The sequence below is a fragment of the Solea solea genome, chromosome 9, assembly GCF_958295425.1.
Source record: "Solea solea chromosome 9, fSolSol10.1, whole genome shotgun sequence".
Taxonomy (NCBI): Eukaryota; Metazoa; Chordata; class Actinopteri; order Pleuronectiformes; family Soleidae; genus Solea; species Solea solea.
In genome coordinates, this window is record NC_081142.1 from 16,257,579 (window position 1) to 16,272,158 (window position 14,580).

The 14,580-nt window shown below is 41.4% G+C and overlaps 2 protein-coding genes across 3 annotated transcripts in view; one reads left to right on the forward strand and one right to left on the reverse strand.

Annotated features, from left to right (window-relative positions):
• Positions 1-4,730: 4,730 nt before the first annotated feature.
• Positions 4,731-9,370, forward strand: arpc5b (actin related protein 2/3 complex, subunit 5B). Its single transcript, XM_058639277.1, has 4 exons — positions 4,731-4,989; positions 6,614-6,686; positions 6,895-7,071; positions 7,647-9,370. The coding sequence occupies exons 1-4, from the start codon at positions 4,850-4,852 to the stop codon at positions 7,707-7,709; spliced, it is 453 nt and encodes a 150-aa protein (XP_058495260.1). The 5' UTR covers positions 4,731-4,849; the 3' UTR covers positions 7,710-9,370.
• A 702-nt stretch (positions 9,371-10,072) lies between these two features.
• hmcn1 (hemicentin 1) overlaps positions 10,073-14,580 on the reverse strand; it is a 77,772-nt gene continuing 73,264 nt past the window's right edge. The window contains exons 102-107 of one of the 2 annotated variants that reach the window (XM_058638177.1): positions 13,959-14,084; positions 13,688-13,816; positions 12,234-12,602; positions 12,010-12,129; positions 11,769-11,895; positions 10,073-11,170 (exon numbers count right to left, since the gene is read on the reverse strand). In XM_058638177.1, coding sequence (XP_058494160.1) covers positions 10,804-11,170; positions 11,769-11,895; positions 12,010-12,129; positions 12,234-12,602; positions 13,688-13,816; positions 13,959-14,084 — 1,238 coding nt within the window. In that variant the 3' untranslated portion in view covers positions 10,073-10,803. The remainder of the gene's footprint in view (positions 11,171-11,768; positions 11,896-12,009; positions 12,130-12,233; positions 12,603-13,687; positions 13,817-13,958; positions 14,085-14,580) is intronic. The other variant, XM_058638178.1, reaches the window with a different exon arrangement.

Consider the following 14,580-nt stretch of genomic DNA (forward strand, 5'->3'; position numbering starts at 1 on the left):
ATACGCTGTCACATTAAGTCTTCCCCTCCTCGCAGTCAGATGTCATTTCTAGTAATCCACTCATCATATTCCACTGTCCAAACTTCCCGCTCACTGGCTTCCATGATGTCTGTGATGGTCTTGGTTTCTTGAGTCACACACACTTTCCTGGCTGGCCTCAGCACACAAACTGGCACGGCACCAGTCCACCCAGAGTGGGAGTCTACAGCAGCAGACGAGAGTGATGCAGTGGCAGTGGGGTCTGTTTCTCCTGCACTGTGTGTAGATACTGTCAGCAACATCACACACTGATGATCCTGCGGTTTACACTTGAATCAGGCTCCGGTTTTTGATTTACAGTTCCTTTAGTCCCATTCAGCTGGGAAATGTCAGTCAGGATTCAATGTATATGGATCATTCGCCACCTGTATTTTACTTGTTTTAGATGTATCTTATAGCCTTGCTTTTATTTGTCATGATTTATCAAATAAAGTTGGATTGGATTGGAATTTTACAAAGCTACTGGAGGAAGAGACTGATGATGAACTGTAGAGGAAATATAGACTGTATATAAGATATAGAAGATAGTCTTCTGGGTCCCTTCTGAAGCCAACCAGTAAATGTATTGGAGGCACTAGGAGGCTACTCCACTGTTTGCAAAAAATAATGCCATTTGAATGGAAGTCTATGGGAAAATTAGCCTACTTCTCTCTTGATTTATAATGTCAGTAAATGTTTGACTGAGAAGGCAATGATCTTAATCCCGAGTTTCAGATCTTGTCCAATAGAACATGATGTCATTTTGTAATTTATGTTCCCAATTAGAAAATAAATAGATCACAAAGTGGAGCCTGGTTTCTGGTTGCAAAATCTCAGTATGGCATCAGCCTAATCCTGGAAGCTTCACAACGGGAGTTGAGGCTGGATAACGTCATGACCGCTTGCCACTAGTGAGAGAAGAGGGGATGTAAAACTGCCCTATGAGAAGGATTTCGGAATTTATTATGACATCAAAATGTTCACTGAAAAAGAAAGAAAACAAAGAAAATCCCAGCTGACATAGGGCAAAAAAGAGTACATCATGAACAGGTCACTAGTCCATCACAGAGCCACATTGAGACAAACAACCATCCACTCTCACACTCACACCTATAGTCAAATTAGAGTGTCCAATTTGCCTAATTCCCAAATCTGCATGTGAGTGATCTGTTTGAGGAAACCCACGCACACACAGCACAACATAAATATAGAAACACAGTTCCTACTGTATCCAGTCTGGTCCTCTACAGGAAGACATGATGGCAACACATAATACAGAGGCTCAAAAGCTCCACTCAGCGACAATTGACAATTTGTTAATTAATAACCCAAATGGCTAAAATCATACGCGCCACTGGCACGATCGCCTCCAGAGAGGAAGAAGCCACCCACAGACCTGCTCCAAAGCCGCACCCGCTAAACCATTACATTACACATTGAAATCATTATGGCAGGAGCAATATTCCGCTCATGAGAGGCCACTAATTATGTGCTCAGGATACTTTGCGATGATCTTATAGCCCTTCCTCTGGCACGGAAGCACCTGGCTCTGTGCCCTGCAGATTTACACTGACATTAAAAGCTGAATACACAGACACTTAGACGTGTTTTTTTTTTCGAGTCTTATCTCTTCTCCGGCCACTTAGTGCGCACTGCACAGGAAATTCTGTCCACGTTGAAAGTCACCAGGGCTTGTCAAATTACACATTCACGTGAGGGTCATGTATGTGCCTGTATCCTCACACTTTGATGTGCTGACTCACTGACATAGCACAGAAGGGTTGGGGCACTCTCCACAAAGCCAACAATGAGGACACTCATGTCCAATGCACGCAATATTGTGTGTTTATGTGTTTGTGTGTATGGGGGTGGAAGGAAGGACGAGAGAACAGGAGAAGTAGTGAGTGAGTGTGTGTGTGCAGATGGGGGGGTAAAGGACACTCCTCAGTTTCACAACCAGCTTACTATTCTAATGCCTTACATCCTCTGTGTTTATGTTGAGCTTTTCTGGTCTTGATGATCAATCAAAGCGCTACGCTTTTGTCATTCTTCCATTCATGCATCATCTTTGGCCAAGGCCCGAGAGATAGATGGTAGTCGAGTGCAGTGAGCAACACTTTCTCCCGTACTGTAAGTTTATGTGAATGTGAGGCAGATGACAAAATTAAAACTACCACTTTTGACAAAAGGCAGCAGTGAAACATTGTGTGACCTTTCAGACAAAAAGGTCAATGTGTGACGCTCAGTGTGCACTTTGCAATGGACTCATGTACGGTATATGGGTCTGGAGCAACACCAGGGAGTTGTGGGCGTCTGTGATAACATCACAGGAGCCAGTGTTTAAAATAAGCTCATAGTTTTGGTATGAAAAGAAGGGACGGTTGCCAAAAACGTTCAGCTTTTCCCAAATGTATTGTCTGCCTCATTCAAGTAGAGATAAGTGTGGGAGTTGGAAAGTGCACCTTGCGGGGGGGTGGAGGGGTGTAATGCAGTTTCGGGTAACTCAGGAAAACCCTGACATCAAAGAAATAATGTGCTGGTCTGTGATCACCAAAGAAATAAAATAAATACTTACACCACAGCAATAATAATTGTGTGCGTGACCACTACGAGAACCACTGCCCTAACCAAACCCTCACCACATGTCTTCACCTTAAAATGTGATCATTTAAACGAAGGAAGTTTAATGTGACTGTGTCATCAGATTTAAATCCACACATAATGGGTAATACCTGGACCACACACACAGACACATTTTTGTACAGCGTTCTTAGTGAGGGCACTCACATAATAGTTTGCCTTGCCCCTTATCATAACCTTATCCATCACAACTAAATGCCTTAGCTTAACCCTTAAACCAAGTCTTAACCCTAAACAAAGGCCTTTTAAGGAGTGACAGAACGTGGGGACCAGCCAAAAAGGCAGTTTTTTTGGTCCTCACAAGGATACCCATACAAGAACACATACACACACAGTCTGGTTTCCATTACTTCAGAGGACATTACATTTAGTTACATTAATTTCCTGGAGACTTTGCTTGAAAAGCCAAAAGGCTGAAGTCACAACTAACTCAGCACCACAAGTTATACAATGGGAAACAGGCAAGACAAGAGCCTCTCACTGCCTCTGAAGGTGAGACAGTGAGTGAGCACAGAGAACTGGAGACTCAGGGTATATGAACACTCCCCACACCTGGGCTTAATCAATGCCAATCAGTGCCACACACACCTGATTGCAGTGAGTTGATTCTCCCACCACATATAACCATATCCATCACAAGAAAATGCCTTAGTCTAACCCTTAGAAAGCCCTTAAAAGTTGTGAGGATCAGCCAAAATGTCTTCACAAGGTCAACATGTCCTCACAAAGATAAACAAAATATGTCTTATTTTGCCTACGTCAGACATGCTCACGTGCGCACATACACACACACAGAAGTAGCAGCGGCTTCTGGTGTTTTTTACAATAAAACCCAGATTACATCACTGCTATTTAAACTTTATCAGGCTAAGTGTGTGTGAGTGTGCGCCCATGGACAGGTCTTGTTTAGTCTGTAATAAAAACCTTCTTCCTCATCCATATCTGGTACCATCCACAGTCATTTGTCAAGCTCTCTAAATGCCTCCTGAATTTTCTTCATCATTGTGAAACAATTTGTTCACTGAGCGTGTTTGAAATGTGTGTTTTTTGTGTGTCCGTCAAGAGGGTTCATGTAACCCTAACCCTAGCCCAAGGAATTGTATATATACAGTGATTTTGTTGGGTTTGGACGCATTTAAAGAGTAAAGCAGTCATGTCATTTCATTTTTATGTGTGCTTTTTACTAAGAATGATGGCGAATAATTGTTGATCTTTGCGTGTGTTTGTGTGTGTGTGGCACGCAAGTACATTAAATCAGATTAATCAAATAATTTGAAGATATTCAGAATATTGTCAGTCATATTTATCAGGTGCACAAACTTCACTTACAATTTCAGGCAGTGACTGTCATGGATGTGGTGTTTGTGTTTTAGTTACATTTGCTCTTTTAGATTGTGATGAAAAAAGGACAGGACAGCAAGGTCATGTCCATGGTCCATTTTCTGGGTGAGATGTTGCGTCTGCTCACATGTTTTAAGTCTTTTATGTTTTTATTTTATTTTTTTTACATCTGTTAAGTTATAATTATATTAGTATTATTATTTTTATGTTTTTAATACTACTGTACAGCACTTTGGTCAACTGCTTTTTTTGAATGTGCTTTATAAATAAATTGGATTGGATTGGATTGGTGCTATTTAAGTTAGTGACTGGAAAACACTGTCTAGCTCGCCAACATACAGTCACAGTGGTTTATTTTTAAGTTTTTTTTATGGAGGGAGCTAATATTTTGTTAGTATTAGTTTCCTCAGTGTCCATAAGCTTTAAGGGCATTTTCTGCTTAACCAGGTAGATTACAGACCGAAGGCTCAACTTGTTTATGTGAAAAATTAAAGCATATTTGATTTTATATTTTATATAAAATTACTTTTCTTAAAAATCGTCTTTTTTTCAAATACTACTTAGATAAGATATACAAGATATAGCTGTAGTCAGGTCAGCTTTCACTCATTTGTTAGCTGCGATTGCCCTCTAGTGGCCAAGACGGTAACTTCAGAACGTGAGCTGCAGTTTTAATATGTACCACCATGGGGCGATGTCGTGCTCACAGACCCGCACACGACGACAGAGAGCAAAGGAGAGGAAGTCAGGGTCTGTCTGTGGTGCGGTGACAGCAGAGAGAAGCACATCCACAACAAACAGCTACAACCTCGTCCGTTGAAAAAAAGAAAATCCACAGACCTCCACAGACATGTCGACGAACACCGTGTCCGCACGCTTCAGACGAGTGGACGTGGACGAGTACGACGAGAACAAATTTGTGGACGAGGAGGACGGAGCGGAGAACCAGCTGGGTCCCGATGAAGCAGAAGTGGACTCACTCATCAGGCAATATCCTTCCCATGGTTAGCTGTTAGCTCGTAACGCACTGGTACATTTACGCCATACTCACAGAGTGAAAAGAGCCACAGTTCAACGGTGCGTGGGTTTTCGTGGATATTTTCTATCTTTATTATTCATTGTGTATGTTCACAGTATACTTTATGACTTGTCACTGTATGATTGGGCGTCCCTGCAGCTAGGCCTGTCTCTGTTCAGACTTGCCTGACATTCACATTCCAGGGATTTCTTCTCAAGTCACTGCAGGCTGTTCATGCACTGTACACCGAACTAAAATACATGTAAATGAACTTTATAGTGTTGTTAAAACTGTGTCTTTTACTCTGTGTGTTTTAGTAAATACTCTATGTCTTGTTGTGGCAGAGACATAGCAATGACTGCAATGTAACTGGTTACCCCTTCATTAATAAGAGTAATATAACATCATGAGCGTGTGTGTGTGTTATATTTGCTTATTGTATAATATGATGACATTTGTTTTACAACTATATATTTCTTTAATTTTTTTCCCCATTTTTATAGAAGCAAAACAAACAAATAGCCCCACCCACCCACAAGAACACAACACTCTTGGACAAAGTTCTTGAACATTATTCAAGTGTATACTCCCAAGTTTAGCAGTTTATACATATACAAAGACATAAGGAAGATAATTAAATAAATATTAATAGTCACAATGCAATAATAGTAAATAAATAAATGAATGAATATAATATTTATAACCTAACAGCCACTTTCATGTTTTCCATAAACTGTAGAAAGGGCTGCCATGATTCGTTAAATTACTCAACTTTTCTAATTTCTAATTTCTTACTCGACTGTATAATACGTCAGCTTTTCTAATACCAGGCTGCATGACATCTCCTTAATCCACTGGCAAGAATTGTGTCCCGCAGTGTCCCTCCATCTCAGTGCAATTACATGTTATGACCTATAAGATGACATTAATAACTCTTAACTAATAATATTAAAATTTAGCAAATCGGCTACTTCACAGAGGCTTGTGTTGTGTTGCTGTAGTCAGCTGCTACTGTGCTGTCAGTGTCATGGTCCTTATAAGGCATGAACGTGTTACACTTCCTCATTGAATGAGACAGAAACCTCCCACCCAGTGCCGACGAGCTGAAAGTTACACGTTTTACACAAGTCTGACAGTTTCAACATTTAAAATGCTGAAACAAGACTTGGTTTGGTTTCAAACATGTGGCGCTTTCTGTGGTTCAAGGTCGTTTTACCCTCCCTTAACCACATGTAATAGTTACTTGTCTGTGAGGTTATTTCTCCTTTTTGTTCTGACTGCAAAGACGACCATACTTTCATAATTTCTATAACAGACAAAGTTTATTTAAAACTATGAAGCAGGATGAGTTTGTAGAGGTAGAATTTTATCCAACAAGCTCTTCTTTAGTCAAAATGATATTCAAGTTATCCTGCTGTAAACTCCCTCTTCTTCAGCCAGGTAACTTCATCACCCGGCAAGTGAAACTGGTAGGGACTGTTTACTTTAGAGCACCTTCATTTGTGAATTAGAATGAACCTTTGTGATTGACACTGTCTGTATTAACAATAATATGAGCTGGTTGTCAGTGCTGTGCATCCTTAACGTCTGTTGCACAGGAAATCTGACAGAGGCTTTAAATGCAGTTCTGAAGAATCCACCAATCAACACAAAGAACCAGAATGTCAAGGTGGGTTTCATTTCTTGCAAACCTACATGAGTCATAGTAATCAATGGTATCGATACACTTTTGTGATTGCTTAACTGTAATGTGTGACACTTATTAATAACTCTGACAATCTGACTGACACGGCAGTTATTATTTGCACCACTGAAGAAGACTCCTCGCTTCTCGGTTGTTATCCCGTGTTTCACTTGTCTTCCCCTCTGTTCTCCAGGATCGTGCTGAGGGTCTGGTGGTGAGAGTCCTCAGTGCCTTTAAGAGCAGTGACATTGAGAAAGCGGTGCAGTCTCTGGATAAGAATGGTGTCGATCTACTGATGAAATATATATACAAGGGCTTTGAGAGGCCGTCTGAAAATAGCAGCGCCGTCCTTCTGCAGTGGCACGAAAAGGTCAATATTTACTTCATTGTCTCATATAACCCTAAAGGGACTAAAGTAGATTGGTTTTTGACTAATTTTTTTTGTGCAGTTGAAAGAGATGATTTGAATGTAGTGTAAAATGAGTTAGTTTCCTCAGTAGGGTGACTGGGGGTCTCCCTTAGACATAGGGTGAGATGCTCAGTCATCTGGGAGGGACTCGGAGTAGAGCCACTGCTCCTTTGCGTGGAAAGCCAGTTGAGGTGGTTCAGTCACCTGGTAAGGTGGCAATTTCATGAGGCACGTCCAACTGGGAGGAAACCTAGGACCAGCCCAAGATGGAGAGATTATATCTCCTTGCTGGCCTGGGTTGGACGTTGTGGCCAGGGGAAAGGGAAGTCTGGGGCCCCCTGCTAGAGCTGCAACCCGACTTTGGTTCAACGGAAAAAAATATAATCCATTGGAGTTTGTTGGGTTGGAAGTTTCAGATCCACCAGAGTCTGTGAAGGATGCTTTCATTTAGCAAAATGTGTCCACAAAATGCTACAACATAGAATGAGCTACCACAGACTTGGCCTGATCACATTTTATTCATCTTGTGTCTCCAGGTTCTGGCCGCTGGTGGAGTGGGCAGCATCGTCAGGGTTCTAACAGCGAGGAAGACGGTGTAAAAGAGAAACTAAGGATTGGCTCACTCCACATCGCTGACAGATAACGGGGGATGTGCTCCACTGTCGTGTTCTCACTGTATAATGTAGGAGATGGCATAGGGGCTAAAAGGAAAAACAGATTTTTAATCCAATGTGATCCTACCGTGATAAAAGCTTCTTAAAGAAACATCTGGGTCACATTGCGTTAAACGCTGTTTTTCCTTGTTTCTCCCTTATGCATGGTCACCGCCCACTAAATTGTGTTTCTCACAGAGTGCTACAGAAAGCTTCTCGCCTCATGTCTCTGTATCGCTTCCTTCATCTTTTGAATCCCCCTCCAAGTCATTCCGTTACTTTATGGTCCAATATCAACACCAGTGTGGGGTAGTAGCCTCACTGAAGCCTGATTTACACTCAGATATTTTGTCGTGCAATGTAATAGGTAGTTACCATCTCCATGAAGAAGTTTGATCCTGTTACACAGAGATGACTGAAATGTTTCACTGGAGCATAAATTAAAAGCATTTCAAGCTGTAGTGTGTAACATTCAAATCTAAACAAAGGTGCGTTACATTCACATCATTGTCAAATGAAGTTTACACAATGCACATTAAGCCTGTCAGCTCCACACGACTGTGTTTCTCAACAGAGAAGACTTAAGACTTCACAAATGTATTTTAATCACAATCACAGCTTCTCGCGAAAACATGACTGTGCGATATTGAAGTCAAGTGCTCCCTGAACAGCTGTCGGCTTGTGTTTGTGAAACCATAGCTGCTGCTGTTTCCTTCACCATGCAGCTCCAATGAAGTTTCACTCGATTCAGTCTCGGTAACTCTACGTTAAAAGACTGTACTGTAGAAACAGCATCAGAAGACTTCACTGCTTCTGTGCACTCATCCCTCAACTACTGTATATTCTCCATATGACCAGCTACCCTTGTTATGGATCATTACCCACGATGCAGCTCCAGTGTTTATTTTAATCCCACGAAACGGTTCCTCACATCCTGTGTCTGACTTTCTGCTGCACTCTGTGCTACTGTACAGGTGTACAATGTGGCTCTGCTACCACTTGTCATCATAGCAGAGGTGCGTTTATTCTGTACGATCATCACCTTTTCTAGGATTTTTGTTATTTTTTATAGTTTGGTATTTAACAGAACATATAATCTAGGATTATACATTTTCCTATTGTCAACTAAACTGACTTTTAAGGCATGTTGTAAAGGAGAGATGATTTAATATCATTTATATTCTGGTGTCTGGTGAGAGTGACTTTGAGAAAAATATAGTTTGCATGATCCCCCTTTTTTGAGCTTTTGGTTATTTTCTCAAGCCTTTCGTACTTTTGTCTCTTTTGTACATGTTTCGTGTCTCTTCCGAGAAAAAATATGTGATTTGTATTGGAAGTTGTTCAAATCCTTCACACAGTATTTGTCTTTATACGTCGTACTCTTAATTCCCAGATATTTTATGAAGTGAGGAACATTTGCAAAGTTTTGTCTGCCTTATCAGGAGGATTATGTCTGTTGCCAAAATGTTGCTTTCATGAAAATAATTAGTAGCTCCCATTGATGATTAAGTCACCTGTTTATATTTGAGGAAAAATCTTAAATTAAAAGTCAGCATAAATCCATTCTGTTACATTTAACTCTATGAGATATGCAGACAAAGATGTAATCACTCACTGTGTGAAGGTTAATCACAGATGTTGCTTTGTCAGCGTTGTGTATTCCCTCAGGGAACACTGCCCCGCATGTTTTAGATGTTACCCTGCTCCAACACACCTGATTCAGATCAACAGCTCGTTAGCAGGCTTCTGCAGAGCTTGTTGTATTACGTGTTCAGACGTGGGCGGTCATGTTTGAATACTGCCATCAGTGACGATGCATCGATACATCAGATACTTTTTACAGCTAGTTTGACATGGCATGACGAGGTCTGCGTCATGTTTTTGTCTGGTCAGAGATGCAGGGAAACTGATGCACAAACTGCCTTCCTCAAATATTCCTTTTTTATGTTTATGCTTTTTTGACTGAAAAATAAAAAGATTTAAAAAAAACCCTGCTTGTTTCGTGTTGTTTTAGATGTAGAATAATGAAGGACCTTTATTTTAACCAACATCAAAAAGTAACGAACATTCTTTATACAGATTGCTGCAGTATAAAGTATAATAAGTAATATAATTTACTGTTTATGCTTACAAAGAATCAAAGTCTGAGCCTGTTAGCATCATAGCATTTGATTTAAAGATTGAATGTTAACACCACTCTTATTTTTTTGCCTTAATCAGGTTATAAGTTTGATTTCTGCTTCTTGTTTTCTATTTCAGTTGAATTGTTAAATAATGATTTTACCAACATCCAGCACATTAGACTTAAATTCAGTGTATATTCATTTATTACATTTTTATTACAAAATGGATAGATTAAGTAAAATACAGCAAAACACGAGAAAGGAAACGTATGTACAAGTCATAAAAAATAAAATACATCTTGGTATCAACTACTGGGTGGATCATTATGGCACACGATGTACTGGCTGATAGGATTTCTAACTGTAGGTATGATGAGCCGATACCTGAGGACGTACGATAGGACGACGGTCAATGACCATCAGTGAGCACCATATCTGACCGGTCACAGCTCCACTCGTGACCAATTTACAGGAGGGATAAACACACGTGGGAACATGTTCAAGCATTTCCCAATAAGTTAATAATAGGTAGATGTAAATAAGAGACTAGCAAAACATTTCTTGAGGAGGGTTGAAGCGTGCTCTCTGAGCCAGTGGTGGACGTTTGTGCTTTGAGGGGCAACATCTTGTTTACCTTATAAATAAAATTTGACAAAATATGAAAATATTTGAATGACAATCCTGACAGACTGATATGAGTTTTGCAGGATTAAAGCTGAAGAATAGCCAGTTTGATCCCAGTCTCCTGTTAATCCCCTTTGGCTGTCACTGACCTCTCTCTCTCACACACTCTCAGAAATAGTCTTTTTCTCAAGTCTGTTTTAATGACGTGGTCTCTTTCAACAACCACACCCACTCACTCGCACCAGGGTTGCTGCTCTCAGCGTTTTCTCTGCCTCACATCGATTAAAGTGCTATCAGTAGGGGTAGGCGGAGACAGCGATGTAGACAATGAAGGTCGTCTGGTACTCGATGCCTCCGTCCTCACTGAAGGAGAGGGCTCGGACCTTCATGCGGTACGTGTGGGGCTCTCGTAAGGCCCGCGTCGTGAACAGCACTCCCTTCAGGTTCTCGTCTCGCAGCGCAAATGGTAGCGTGACGTCCTCGTCCACCACTATGAACGTGGTTCTGGGGTGCATCACGCCGTCCTGTGTGTAGGCTACCAGCCTGATCAGGTCCTGATTGGCCGCAATGCCGAAGGGAAGCGACAACAGCTTGTACTCCAGCGCGTAAGGGCTCAGCGTGCACTCCAGGTCGTTTGGTGGACAGTTCTTCAGACAGAACCTACGCAGCAAAATACATGAAGATGAATATATAATATAGCAATACAAGATTCAAAATATTCATGCTTTTGCACAGTCACATGATGATTTATTATGATTGTGTAATATTGTAAGTGTCAGTTCCATCAAATCCTCCTCAAACAGACAAGTATTTTATTTGACAGTGTTTCGAAAAAAAGACAGCCAACCAACATTTATGCAACTTGCAGCAGCGGACATTTTCAAATTTAATTTAATAATAACAAATAGTTAGTGCAGATAAACCACAGCAGTAACAATATTATGCGAGTCAGTTTTTCTCAATAAAACCAAAAACGATATGCATGATACTTGGACATTGTTGGTTAAGGCACCAAAAATAAGTGGAGAGAGTTGTAAAATAATGTTTACATCCGTTCTGCTGCGGAGGTCATTGTAATTTTCTGAAGTTCTCTCTGCAGTCTCACCATTAGAGGTCACTAATCTGTACACACTGGACCTTTTAACACAATGGCTTCTTAAACATGTGTTACAATCATCCAAAAATATGAACTACTCTCATAGCTTTTATATTATATTTACCCTAAATTAGTGGTGAGTGCATTTGTGTGCAGGTTTACCCTGTGGCTGAATCCCTCTGGTAGTTTGGTGGACAGGGTGTATCGATACACTGGTAACTTCCTCTCATGTTGAAGCACATTTGGTTCGCTCCACACTGGATGTTCTGCTCCAGACACTCGTCGATATCTGTAGACGCAGCACTCACACAGGTTATTATCACAAATATGATACACATGGACACAGACCGTACTTCGGTATGATTGGGCAAAGTTGAATGATGATTATGATCTCGGCTCTCACCTTGACAGGTCTTGCCATTGGTCATGAGGCGGTAACCGAGAGGACAGAGACACCTGTGGCTCCCTGGTGTGTTCATACACTCGTGCTGACAGGCATCCCTCACCTCACACTCATTGATGTCTGTTGGTGACACACACACACACACACACACACAGATGAACCCTCGAGCCGTCGTGAAGCACGTCTCCCTCACCTCAGCCCTGCCTGTCCTCCTCCATATTTACCTATACAGCGTCCACCCTGGGACTTAAACCCTTCATGACAACCAAGGAGGCCCTGCTGTGAGGAATGTGTGCCAATCTCTCTGCGGCTACGGCTCCTGTAGCGCCCCCTTGTGGCAGCGCCGTAGGAGTGGAAGCTCTGAGAGGCCAAGTTGTGGTAGAGCTGTTGGTAGGAGCTACGTTCAGAAGAGGACTGAGACGTGCGGTAGCCGAATGAGTAACTTTCATAGCTGGGCAGACGCTCCAGGCCAGCGCAGGATTTGCCATCACCGAGCAGGTGGCGCCCGGGCGGGCAGGTGCACTTGAAGCTGCCAGGAGTATTGATGCACTGGTGGGCACAGGGCTGTGGAAGCCGCTCACACTCATTTATATCTGCCCTCAGCACAAAGAAAGACCAGCACCATGAAGAGACAGTGATACAATAGAATAGTGCAAGGAGGAAAGGATGTAAAAAAATAATGCAGAGGAGAGAAGGGGTCAAAAGAAGGTGTATGAAAAGAACAAATGAGGTGGTGCGGGCCAAGAAAATAGAGGAGACAGATGAGGATGAAGGGAGGAAAAAGGAGATATGTTAGTCACCCCACTGTACAACAACAATACATTGTCATGTCTCTAAGACAGAAATGTATTGCAACTAGAGTATAAACACTCGAGGGAAACTGATATTATGTCCTCTTATATTAAATAAAAGTGAAGGCTAGAAGAAAATAACTTCATGTGAAGAAATTACTTCTGGTACAAATCTCAACTGAGGTCAGATACTGTACATGTTGACAAAGACAGACATCAATGTCCAGGGTTAATGATGTCACAGGGAAACATGGAAAAATCTGCCATTACAAAGCAACACCAGGAATTAGCCAAATAAAAAAAACAAAATTCAATATAAAAGAAGTGAAGAAGAGTGAAAGGACAAAGAGTGAACAGTGAGGAGATGGTGCTGGTCTTTCTATGGTCGATGTGTCAAAGGAGGAATCTTATTTTCTTTCCAGTTTCCCTCCCTGAAGACCTTCCTTACCCTTTTATCTTACTCTTATCTGACAGCGAAGATCAGAATCAACCCAGAGTTTTAACACCATGCACTGCATCTCTGGAATAATCTCTGGAGTCTCTGTATTTGTTGTTAGTTGTTAACAAGCAGTTTGCAGTGCACCATTTTAGAGATTTACAGTGAGCAAGCGAGCGACAGAGTCTAACACCTGGAGGAGACTGAAGACGACGTCAGAGTAATGACTTCAGAGTTTCAGCAGGAGTGAGTCACCCACAAAAAGAGGGAAGTGTGCCGGCAGGAGTGACAAAGCTGGTGAAAAGTGCAGGCAGCAATGTATCAAACTGCTCAGCATGAGCATTGCAAAGTGTCCTCGACAAAAAATAAGTTACCTGTCTAATCAATACTAAAGAAGCCCCTTCAATGTCATGAGATATTATCTTGTTGGTTGGCGGTGACATGTACATACCGAGGCAAGGCCGTCCAACTCCCTGAGATCTGTAGCCACGTGGACAAGTGCAGTGGTAGCTTCCTCTGGTGTTCTCACAAATCTGGTTGTATCTGCACTGATGTGTGCCATCTCTGCACTCATCAATGTCTGCAACAACAATACACATGACACAAAGACACACAGTTCACCTTTTCACTGTAACTCTAGCTTCAGTAATGCGGCAGGAAACACTAACATTTCTCAGAGTGTGTGCTGTTTTATTATTGTCCGTCTTCTGCTGCACACTCACCTACACATGTCCCGTTGGCACCTTTGGTCAATCCATTGGGACACAGGTCAATACAGGTGTAACCACCCCGCGTGTTTTTACACTGTTGATCTGAACGGCAAACCCTCTGTCTGCACTCGTTTATATCTGAGGGGAAAACAGATCAGAATTATTATGCTCCCAATGAGCTGGAGGTACTATGGTCTCCATATAGCCCATATATAATAACAGTGGCTTTAATTTATACTTTTCTTTTGAAAATGTTTGGAACATGACATACAGTATGGTGCAGTGTTCTAATTATCATATTTATATGATAATTATAACGCCCTTTTTGAGAGAGCTGCTGAATTAGATTGTTTGTTTTAAATACCTATGGTAGATGATTGGGTTGACATCATTTACGACATACAAGATGGAAAGAATGACTTTTTCAATCAGACTGGAAAAAAGTTTTAGACCATGATTTGTATTATTTTTGTTGTTTTGTCTGGTTCTGTTCTTGTCTACTTCTTGTGAAGTAATTTGAGGATTATAGACAAACACACCTATTTTTGGTTTATGGCTGTAGTTGGTGTATTGAATTTCTATGTTGTATATTTCATTTCATTTCATCTGCTACAACCAAGTCTTATGGAACATC

Excerpts from the sequence above, each read along its gene's own strand:
- arpc5b (XM_058639277.1), top strand. The coding sequence starts at position 4,850 with ATGTCGACGAACACCGTGTCCGCACGCTTCAGACGAGTGGACGTGGAC. Across the intron at positions 4,990-6,613 it reads GTGGACTCACTCATCAGGCA|AGGAAATCTGACAGAGGCTT; the intron begins ATATCCTTCCCA and ends CGTCTGTTGCAC. Across the intron at positions 6,687-6,894 it reads CAAAGAACCAGAATGTCAAG|GATCGTGCTGAGGGTCTGGT; the intron begins GTGGGTTTCATT and ends TCTGTTCTCCAG.